We start from the raw sequence: 12113 nt of genomic DNA, 5'->3' as shown, positions 1-12113 counted from the left end.
AGCAAGCGATTGGGTCGGAATGACCCCCTTAGTTGGAGAATTTTAAATCTTTCCCAAGTAGTGACATCACTGGGTTCCAAATGTCTGCTCTGTGTCATCACTTCAGGGTGCAGGTAGAACTGATACTACTATCAGTGAAGTTATCTTCCGTTGGCTAGTGAAAAGTAAGTGGATAAAGAAGGCCGAAAGAGGGATAAGGAGCAAGAGGTATATTTATAAAGATGAAAATGAGGGAATAGGATAAGGATAGAAAATGGAGGAGGAAGGCAACTCTATCTCCGGGCTCTAGGTTCCCACTCTATTACTCAGTTTATGACACAGTGTCCTCGGTGAAGACACACCATGGTAGAAAGGTGAGCATGCAGACTGATCTAATGTATGAGAGGGAAGAAGGAGTCAGGAACTTCAGGCAAGTAAATAACTGGGTGGATAGCTAACTAGGATTCGTTCTGTATTGTAAGTCTATCTTTCGGATGCTCTCTGTACTGTATGGTGGTCACTAGGATGCTCTATGTATTTTATGGCAGTCACTAGGATGCTCTCTGTATTGCATGGTGGTCACTAGGATGCTCTATGTATTTTATGGCAGTCACTAGGATGCTCTCTGTATTGCATGGTGGTCCCTAGGATACTATCTTTTGTATGCCTGTCATAGGGATGCTTTCTGCATTGTATGGTGACCATTGTGGTTTTCTCTGTCATGTATGGTGGACACTTGTATGTTCTCTATACTGTATGGAAGAAACGTTTATGCTCTCTGTATTGTAAGGAGGTCTCTGTGGTGAGCTCTGTATTGTATAGAAGTCTCAGGAATGCTGTCTGTATTGTATATGTCTCTGTGATGCCCCCTGTGTTATATATAGAGCCCTAAAATGTCTGCCATTTTTTGTGACTGAATGTAAACATAATTATTGAACTGGAAAAACTAAGTGGACAGTAAAAACAAAGTGCCAAGGAAAAAATCTAATTAAAAGAAAGCAAAATTCCGCAATGCCATGATACCGGCCATCTTTTTTCATTGCAATAGGAATAAAAGTGATTATTTATTGTGCAAAAACACGCACGTTTTAATTCTGACATAAATGTAAGATAAACTATTACAGACCAGACATTATCCATTAACTGTAATTCTTACCTCGCTAATCATATTATTCTTCTCCTCCACATCAAACAGCACCGATCTCCTCTGACTAAGGCGTGCTTTCTTATCTAGATTTCGGCCTTCTTGGTCTTCAGTCTTTCTCTGCGTTTCTGCAATCTATATAAATACAATGCTTAGAATGGGCCCTATACATTCATGGATATTTCATGGCTGATGTACTTTATTGAACAGCAAACAGAAACATACAGTCGTGCAAAGTAATTGGCCCTGGGGATGATGCAGCAGTGTTATTTATCTATACTGACTGTTACAACTACCAAATGGATGGGTTGTTAGGTCTTAGGTGTCAAATAAGTCCCAGACATGGATCCGGTGGTGCACAAAGAAGACGGTCAGACTTGATTATCTAGAAGAAGTAAGAGTATTACAATGGAATGAGTTCAGCGCTCCAACCGAAGTGCAGCTATGGACCATGTGCCCACCTGTATGGCACTGAAAGTTTATGTGGAAAAAAAGAAATATTAGGTCTTGCGCAATCTTCTGTCGGGGTTCAATGATAATAAAGTGGGGTTATTAAAATATAATGTCAATATGACATAAGATATAAAACTCTCACGTCCTCCAGACAAAACCAAGAGTCTTTTTGTTCTTTCTATTCCAGACTGACCAGAGTGTCTTCTTATCCTTTACTTTCAACGTGTGTTAGAAATGAATCCCACTCTCTCCTATCTCTGTGTTACACTATCATCCACCCCTTGTCTCCCTCTCTCTCTCTCTCTATATATATATATATATATATATATATATATATATATACCCGGCATGGAAGACTAAATGGCCAATGATAGAGATTGGGGAAGAGTGGGATTCATTTCTAACATGTTGAAAATAAAGGATAAGGAGACACTCGGGTTAGTCTGGAATAGAAAGAACAAAAAGACTTGTTTTTGTGTGGAGGACGTGAGAGTTTTATACCTTTTATCATATTGACATTACATTTTAATATACTCACTTGTACCCCGACAGAAGATTGCGCAAGTCCTGATATTTCACTTTCCTTTTTTTTTAGAAGACGCAAGAGTTGCACCAAGGTGTACGTATTGAGGGAGAGGGCAGCATATGCACTTTCCCAGGGCCCAGAACCATACATGCCTACCTTGATAGTTTTCTCTCTGGGAGAAGTGCATACAGGGGGTCATTCCGAGTTGTTCGCTCGTTATTTGTTTGTCGCAACGGAGCGATTAGTCGCTAATGCGCATGCGCAATGTCCGCAGTGCGACTGCGCCAAGTAAATTTACTATGCAGTTAGGTTTTTTACTCACGGCATTACAAGGTTTTTTCTTCGTTCTGGTGATCGTAATGTGATTGACAGGAAGTGGGTGTTTCTGGGCGGAAACTGGCCGTTTTATGGGAGTGTGTGAAAAAACGCAACCGTTTCTGGGAAAAACGCGGGAGTGGCTGGAGAAACGGAGGAGTGTCTGGGCGAACGCTGGGTGTGTTTGTGACGTCAAACCAGGAACGACAAGCACTGAACTGATCGCACTGGCAGAGTAAGTCTCGAGCTACTCAGAAACTGCACAGAGAAGTCTTTTCGCAATATTGCGAATCTTTCGTTCGCAATTTTGATAAGCTAAGATTCACTCCCAGTAGGCGGCGGCTTAGCGTGTGCAAAGCTGCTAAAAGCAGCTTGCGAGCGAACAACTCGGAATGACCCCCACAGTGTATTAGTGATATCACCAGTTTCTAGTGAATGCTTATGAAGCACTATCATGAACAGTGATCCAGAGTAACCAATAGCTGCCTCTGATAGGCGCAGGGACGCTTTACATTTGAAATAAAAAGTGACGTGTGTGCACCTCAGCAGTTAGGTGTTCTATCTCCTTGTTAAATTGTTGTTTTTCAACGGCCATATCCTCTTCCAGGTCTTCAGTTCTGGTTTGGTATTCAATCACTGCATCCTCAGCATCTTTGCGGCTCTTGTGAGTCTGGTTTACCAGGATGCTTTGTTGGGCCTTTCCTGCCATCTGCTGGTTTAGCAGATCAACTGCAACCTGATGTTCATCCCACAATGTCCTTTCCTGATGACTATAATAACAGAAATAATGAAAGCCAATGTACACCTCGACCTATTTGTTAACAACCCCAATGACATTACTCAAGGTTGATCACAGTAAATCTATAACAAAATAAAATTTTACCTAGTTATTTAGTTTTATCAAAGGTGCACGTTCTTATTTTTTTAATGTGCAGCATGGTAACATAGAGGTCAACATTGCTACATGGGCCTTGGGTTCAATAAACAGATTAACTGGATTCTGTGTATAACTGGCTCTGATGTGTGTGACTGTGGCAGGGCCTGAATAAAGTTTTTATACAACACTATTATACAAATGATATGCAAATGATATATAAATAAAGTGTGGCTCTCTTCAGTGGCTGATATGTGCTAGGTATTGGTATATATCAGTAATAGATTGTGCTCCATTTATAATGCGGTCAGAGGATGGACAGAGTGCTACTTTCTTCATCCATGTCCATAACCATTTATGTAAAAAAGCCTCAAGTTGTGTAGTCATTCCTCTGTTCACATCTACTGTACGTAATCCTAATACCAGATAAAAACAATAAAGTAAAAATACAATACACATTTTAATTTGACAAGCATAGTAAAGTAAAACATATTGGCAGACCTGGTCACTGCTTCAGGATAGGCCTAGTGATCTGGTATGGAAGGTCCAGCGGTGACGTCCTGATAACATCTGATGGATCCTGTGGTGCTTCTGGCGTTAAAGGTGCCCATACACTAGATGATATTATGAGCGATTTGGCCATTTACGACAGATCGGAACTACAAATCGTTCATAATAGTGCATATAGGGGGTCATTCCGAGTTGTTCGCTCGCAAGCTGCTTTTAGCAGCTTTGCACACGCTAAGCCGCCGCCTACTGGGAGTGAATCTTAGCATCTTAAAATTGCGAACTAAAGATTAGCAGAATTGCGATTAGACACTACTTAGCAGTTTCTGAGTAGCTCCAGACTTACTGGGCATCTGCGATCAGTTCAGTGCTTGTCGTTCCTGGTTTGACGTCACAAACACACCCAGCGTTCGCCCAGACACTCCTCAGTTTCTCCAGCCACTCCCGCGTTTTTCCCAGAAACGGTAGCGTTTTTTCGCACACACCCATAAAACGGCCAGTTTCCGCCCAGAAACACCCACTTCCTGTCAATCACATTACGATCACCAGAACGAACAAAAAACCTCGTAATGCCGTGAGTAAAATACCTAACTGCATAGCAAATTTACTTGGCGCAGTCGCACTGCGGACATTGCGCATGCGCAATAGCGACTAATCGCTCCGTTGCGAGAAAAAAATAACGAGCGAACAACTCGGAATGACCCCCATTGTTCAGTGTCTGTGAACGATAACGATCACGATGTGCGGTCCCACTGGTTGTTGGTTGGAGCTTCTGATCTTCCCTGCTGCAGCATGCTCCTGGATATAGCCATTCCCAGATCTTAGGATATATCTTATGTGTATTGTACTATATCGTTTGCTCAGAACTGCCGGGGGGAGTTCAAGGGAAATTGTTAACGAGAATGCATCGTTTACAGGTCGTCTAGTGTATGGGCATCTTAGGTATCGTTAGCGCTAGCCCCTAACCCTCCCCCTAGTGTTTAACTGTGGCCGGACAGCCCTGGTGGCCACATGGACAATGGCGGCCATGGCACTGAAGGGGTTAACCCCTAGTGCCCGGCGCCATTAGGAGGACAATGGGCACTTGGCGCTACTTTTAAACTGTGCACTGGCGCTAGGCGCCATCTTTAAACGTATTGTTGGTGCTAGGCACCGGGTATTTAAAATATGTTTAATAATGTGTCATATGTTATATCGCTGCGCAGTGCGCAGTTGGAGAATGATGAACTGCATGGACAGGGCACTTATGAGAAAAGTACAAGGTATTTTGTTTCTAAAAAGGCCTTGAAAATAGTTCTTGAGACACTTTTGCACAGGAAGTCGTATGGTAATTGTCCTAGATCCAGACTTGCTATGTACAAGTAAGTGTCAATTAGCCAGCCTCTTGGTGGCCAAACATCTTTAAAATACAAACAAAGGTGGAAGGAAGACTGTTTGTGTTGCAGCCTTTCCTGTTGTAATCCCAAACACTGGGTTTGCATGGAGATGTGAATGAGACAGAAACATTTGGATTTTGAAGCTATGTGTTAAATGTCTCAATGGCGAGGTGTAAACTTCCAGGTCGTAGGAATTGGAGTTCAAATTATACCAAACGTTGTGTGTGACAGGAAGGAGGAAATTGCTTCATACACTTATATCCTTTTAAAATGTAATTTATTTATATTTTGCAAGATATCCTGATTGGATGGAGAGGACTGTGGTTTGTGGTTTTACTGTATAAAAAGAGGAGGCCTGTGAGCTCCAGAGTGTATTATACCAGTTTCATTCTGCTGTAACATCTGCTGTATTTCTGAGTTATTTTCAGAACTATTTGTTGGCATTAAACATCATCTGCCTCAAGAAGACGGCTTCATCTTGTGACCTACAGGGCTATGCCAAACATAGCCCCATTCTTCGGCTGTCCAGGGTGTAACCAGCATCTCCAAGCTCCGCCTTCGGCCTACTACCGTGCTGTGCTTGGGCAAGCAACGTTTGGGGGATTCGTCAACACCACACAGGTGTGGTAAGGCGGTGTGTAAATGCATACAGAGCAGAACCGTGGTTCCAAACGCCATGGCAGGTTAGGAGTTTGGTGGTGGCAGCATAAACCCGCCCACTGCGCAGTGGGTGGAGTCAGTAACAGGCGGTTACTGACGGTAAGCGAGAATCCCCTATGTGGTCAGGTCCCGCGTGACCTAAACCTCCATTCTGTGTACTGGGGACGAGACGCGAAAGCGGTGAGGGCTTTCGGACGGGACCGTCCGGTCACACTAACCCTAACCCTTTATAGCCTAACTCTAACCCTCTCCCCAGTGCCTAACCCTCCCATAACCTAATTCTAAAGGTGCCCATACACTATACGATATTATGAGCGATTTGGCCATTTCAGACGGATCAGAACTACAAATCGTTCATAATAGTGCAGATCGTTCAGTGTCTGTGAACGAAAATGATCACAATGGTCAAAGCTTCTGATCTTCCCTGCTGCAGGGAAAATCTGAAGCTATCATAAACAACAGCATGCTCCTGGATGTAGCCACTCCCAGATCTTAAGATATATCTTATGTGTACTGTACTATATTGTTTGCCCAGGACTGCCGAGGAGCTGCCGGGGAAGTTCAAGGGAAATCGATAACGAGAATGCATTTACAGCTCGTCTAGTATATGGGCATCTAAACCCTCCTTCTAGTGCCTCACCCAAAACCCACCCGTAGCCTAACTCTAACCCTCCTCCTAGTGCTTAATCCCCCTGTAGCCTAACTCTTACCCTCCTCCCAGTGCCTAACCATAACCCACCTATAGAATAACTATAAACCTCCTCGTATTGCCTAAACCTCCCGTAGTCTAACTCTAACCCTCATCCTAGTGCCTAACCCTCCCGTAGCCTGACTCTAACCCTCCTCCTAGTGCTCAATCCCCCTGTAGCCTAACTCTTACCCTCCTCCCAGTGCCTAACCATAACCCACCTATAGAATAACTATAAACCTCCTCGTAGTGCCTAAACCTCCCGTAGTCTAACTCTAACCCTCATCCTAGTGCCTAACCCTCCCGTAGCCTAACTCTAACCCTCCTCCTAGTGCTTAATCCCCCTGTAGCCTAACTCTTACCCTCCTCCCAGTGCCTAACCATAACCCACCTATAGAATAACTCTAAACCTCCTCCTAGTGCCTAACCCTCCCGTAGCCTAACCCTCCCGTAGCCTAACTCTAACCCTCCTCCTAGTGCCTAGCCCTCCTGTTGCCTAACTCTAACCCTCCTCCTAGTGCCGAACACTCCCATAGATTAACTCTAACCCTCCTTCTAGTGCCTAACCCTACTGTAGCCTAACTCTAACCCTCCTCCTAGTGCCTTATCCCCCTGTAGCCTAACTCTTACCCTCCTCCTAGTGCTTAACCATAACCCACCTATAAAATAACTATAAACCTTCACCTAGTGCCTAAACCTCCCGTAGTCTAACTCTAACCATCATCCTAGTGCCTAACCCTCCCGTATCCTAACTCTAAGGGTGGCGGATCACATGCGACATTTGCATGACCAATGGGACGATATCACATACGGCCCCATGCATATTACAGAAGGACGAAACAGTGATCGTTCCGTCATTCATTAAATCTCACTGATGTGTACCAACAATCGGGCATGGTCTGGGGCAAAGGGAAATTGCTCCGAGCATTGGCCTGATTGCCGGTCGTTCTGATGTGTTGCCGGCCTAAGGTTCCTCCTAGTGCCTAACCATAACCCTCCCCCCATTCCCTAATCCTCCCGTAGCCTAACTCTAATCCTTCCCCTAGTGCCTAACCCTCCCGTAAGCAAACTCTAACCCTCCCCCTAGTGCCTAACCCTCCCGTAAGCAAACTCTAACCCTCCCCCTAGTGCCTAACCCTCCCGTAAGCAAACTCTAACCCTCCCCCTAGTGCCTAATCCTAACCCTCCTGTAACCTACAGATGGCGCCGCGCTCATCTGAGGTGGCTCCATCACAGGCATGCACTCCCGGCGTGACTAGGCGATCTGTCCGCCTAGTCACGCCGCAAGTGCACAGAGACGCTCCCATTCAGATGGTCTCCGTCCGTGCGGGCGCACGATGAAGACGATCTCCCATTCTTGTGAATGGGGCGCGTCTCTGTCACGGGCACGCGACCCCGGCCGAACGCCCAGGCGCAGACAAAGCCACGATTAGCGTGGCTCCATCTATAACTCTAAACCTCCCCTAATGCCTAATCCTAACCCTCCTGTAACCTAACTAACCCTCCCTCTAGTGCCTAACCCTCCCGTAACTTAACTCTAACCCTCCCCCTAGTGTCTGGTCCTAACCCTCCCGTAAACTAACTCTAACCCTCCCCCTAGTGTCTGGTCCTAACCCTCCCGTAACCTAACTCTAACCCTCCCCCTAGTGCCTAGTCCTAACCCTCCCGTAACCTAACTCTAACCCTCCCCCTAGTGCCTAGTCCTAACCCACCCCCTACTGTCTAATCCTCCCGTAACCTATCTCTAACCCTCCCCCTACTGTCTAACACTCCCGTAACCTATCTCTAACCCTCCCCCTACTGTCTAATCCTAACACTCCCGTAACCTATCTCTAACCCTCCCCCTACTGTCTAATCCTCCCGTAAAATATCTCTAACCCTCCCCCTACTGTCTAATCCTAACACTCCCGTAACCTATCTCTAACCCTCCTCCTACTGTCTAATCCTCCCGTAACCTATCTCTAGCCCTCCCCCTACTGTCTAATCCTCCCGTAACCTATCTCTAACCCTCCCCCTACTGTCTAATCCTCCCGTAACCTATCTCTAACCCTCCCCCTACTGTCTAATCCTAACACTCCCGTAACCTAACTCTAACTCTCCCCCTAGTGCCTAATCTAACTCACTCCCTACCTAGTGCCTAATCCTAACCCTCCTGTAACCTCACTCTAATCCTCCACTTAGTGCCTTACCCTAACCCTCCGCTGCTGCAGCCTAACCCTAACCCAATGGTCCCTACAGAATGTTGACATCGTGAGCATGTCGCTATTCTGCAGATGTCCAATATCAACAGTTCAACAATGTCAGCATTATAACTTGAAACACTGTGGTATCGACAATATAGATGTTGACATTGGTGGTCATTCCGAGTTGTTCGCTCGTTATTTTTCTTTTGCAACGGAGCGATTAGTCGCTAATGCGCATGCGCAATGTCCGCAGTGCGACTGCGCCAAGTAAATTTGCTATGCAGTTAGGTGTTTTACTCACGGCATTACGAGGTTTTTCTTCGTTCTGGTGATCGTAATGTGATTGACAGGAAGTGGGTGTTTCTGGGCGGAAACAGGCCGTTTTATGGGTGTGTGCGAAAAGACGCTACCGTTTCTGGGAAAAACGCGAGAGTGGCTGAAGAAACGGAGGAGTGTCTGGGCGAACGCTGGGTGTGTTTGTGACGTCAAACCAGGAACGACAAGCACTGAACTGATCGCAGATGCCGAGTAAGTCTGGAGCTACTCAGAAACTGCTAAGAACTGTCTATTCGCAATTTTGCTAATCTTTCGTTCGCAATTTTGATAAGCTAAGATTCACTCCCAGTAGGCGGCGGCTTAGCATGTGCAAACCTGCTAAAAGCAGCTTGCGAGCGAACAACTCGGAATGAGGGCCATTATTATTACATTGCCATATAGCAATATCATTTATAAAGAAATCGATTATTTTTGTCACTGTAAATAAAGGTTCTGATGTCCCTGATGTTATATGAAGCAGAAATTAGGGTAAATCAAGCAGAATACTGGAAGAAGAGCATTTAACTGAATGATGATTATACCCTGAGATATGCCAAATAAAAAGTAAAGTAAGTTTACCTCAGAACTAAATTCATTTCCTCGAGCTCTGTTTGTTTCTTCTGGGTTTTTTCCAAGCCCAGCGTTATATCTCTCAGTTCATTCTGTAACTGCAGCATCTCTGACGCCACAGCCTCACGTGCGCTTGTAATGGCAGCTAGCAACAGGAAGACAATGACATAATCACTCGATTGAGTTTACCAACGTTTAACCCCCTCTTACCCTGTACAGGGAGTTTACACACCTCCATTGCTCAATGTCGCTAGACCTGACAGACATATAAACATCTGTAAAGATGACAGCCTTGTGCTTAGCAAGGTGCAAGGAACATTGGGATTAATTCAGCATGGGTTGTAGATGTGCAAAAAAATTGCACATCTACAACACTTTACTCTGACATATGGGGGGTGCAAGTCTGCACCGCATGCCGGGTCCTGACCCCCCCTTTACAAACATGCAAAAGCATCACATAATGGTGATGCTTTCGCTTGTTTAGTGTTGCCGTCTGCCTACACAGCCTAGCTGCGAAGGCAGATAGCTACTCGCCAACTTTTGGCTTGCAGAGGCTGCATGTGACGTCACGCAGCTGCCGCGCCCCACGCCAGCGTTGTCCGAACCGCACCCCTAAACCGCCACCACAACGCCCCCTCCTGCCCCACGAACGCCTCTGCCTGCCGTTGCATCTCACTGTTCTGCGCATGTGCACACTGCAGCGGGATTCAGCATGTGAACGCTGTCGTAGCAGCATTCCATGCTGAATAGGGTCCATATTGTGCATAATGTACAGAGTAGTGGCAGACGTTATCCGAGCTGGACCAATATACACCATATGGGGAGATCCCAGAGGTGAGGTCCTACTGACAAGGTCAGGGGGCATTGTGAAGTGATTTATCAACATGGTCCACCACTATGGCGTAATGCTCTGATAGAAGGTAATGTGCAGACATTCCAGAAGTGGGCAAGTGCGATATACAGTACATGAGTGAGGTCTAGGATTTCACCAGTAACCACTGACATCACTGAATCACTTCAATTGACACTCTACATTGTAATGAATATTGATTGAGCACACACAAAAACCCCGTAGATACAGGTTCATTGGCTCCAACTGGTCATTAAAACTTCTATAAGATCAGCTACTCTCCAAGCCTTATTGTGTTCCTACTGCATGTGTCATACAGTGAAAACAGGAGAAAACTGATTCAATTGCCTTCTAAGAGTGGGCAACACTCAGGAATTCCCACCAATTCACTGGTGAAGTGGGTTGACTGATGTAATGCCACACCCAGAGGAGGCAGTCAGTAATGCGGCTGTGCAGGGGGAGGGTGGGCACAGCCAAGGTGAGGGGCGTGATGGCTATTATGATATCGTGGCCCTGCCCCCTGCTATACAATACCACTGTTACCAGTACTGTTTAGCTGGAGGTTTTTGCCACGATAATACTATTCAGCACAAATCTTGTGATCAAGCCACCCAGTGGGCGTGAAGTGGGAGGCACCGAGATGGCCGTGTCCTGCCTCCAGGAGACTTCAACGCTCTTCTAGACATTCAGGAGAGCTCCATGAACTTTGGGAGCCTCCCGGACAGTAAGTGAGAGTAGGCAAGTATAAACTAAGACAATCTCAACGTCCCCAGACTCTGATACTAAATATAAGCCACAAGTGAGGCCAGGATACACAGATTTGGAGGGGTTTCTCCTAAAAATTTAAACTATCCCGTTGAGTCACATTTATGGCTTAAACGTTTGAAAATAGGATTTTAATTACCTACCGGTAAATCTTTTTCTCGTAGTCCGTAGAGGATTTAGTACCATGGGGTACAGACGGGTCCACTAGGAGCCATGGGCACTTTAAGAATTTGATAGTGTGGGCTGGCTCCTCCCTCTATGCCCCTCCTACCAGACTCAGTCTAGGAAACTGTGCCCGAGAAGACGGACATACTTTGAGAGAAGGATAGATAAGGATAGTGGTGAGATTCCTTACCAGCACACACAACAAGAGGAAAGCCAAGCTAACCAAACTTGAAACAGGAAAAACAACGGCTGAACCAATATTACTTTACCAAGTAACAGTGCAGGAAGAACGAAGCACTGGGCGGGCGCCCAGTATCCTCTACGGACTACGAGAAAAGGATTTACCGGTATGTAATTCAAATCCTATTTTCTCTTAAGTCCTAGAGGATACTGGGGTACCAAAGCTCCCAAACCGGGTGGGAGAGTGCTGAAGTTCCAGCAGAACTGATTGACCAAACTGAAGGTCCTCAGAGGCCAAAGTATCGAACTTGTAGAACTTAGCAAATGTGTTCGAACCTGACCGAGTAGCTGCTCGGCAGAGCTGTAAAGCCGAGACAACCCGTACAGCCGCCCAGGAAGAACCCACGACCTAGTAGAGTGGGCCTGTACAGATTTTGGACATGGCAAACTTGTCGTGGAATAAGCATGATGGATAGTAAGTCGGATCCAGCATGCAATTGTCTGCTTTGAAGCAGGACCCCCAATCTTATTGGGATCATAAAGAACAAATAGCGAGTCCGTCT

General features: G+C 45.8%; 1 protein-coding gene across 1 annotated transcript in view; it reads right to left on the bottom strand.

Annotated features, from left to right (window-relative positions):
• LOC134980519 (coiled-coil domain-containing protein 175-like) overlaps positions 1-12113 on the bottom strand; it is an 89028-nt gene that overhangs the window by 62745 nt on the left and 14170 nt on the right. The window contains exons 4-6 of the mRNA XM_063947367.1: positions 9600-9735; positions 2959-3187; positions 1136-1258 (exon numbers count right to left, since the gene is read on the bottom strand). Coding sequence (XP_063803437.1) covers positions 1136-1258; positions 2959-3187; positions 9600-9735 — 488 coding nt within the window. The remainder of the gene's footprint in view (positions 1-1135; positions 1259-2958; positions 3188-9599; positions 9736-12113) is intronic.

Source organism: Pseudophryne corroboree, chromosome 12, assembly GCF_028390025.1.
Source record: "Pseudophryne corroboree isolate aPseCor3 chromosome 12, aPseCor3.hap2, whole genome shotgun sequence".
Lineage (NCBI taxonomy): Eukaryota > Metazoa > Chordata > Amphibia > Anura > Myobatrachidae > Pseudophryne > Pseudophryne corroboree.
Note: the sequence above shows the minus strand (reverse complement) of the source record. Positions and strands in the feature narration are given on the sequence as shown.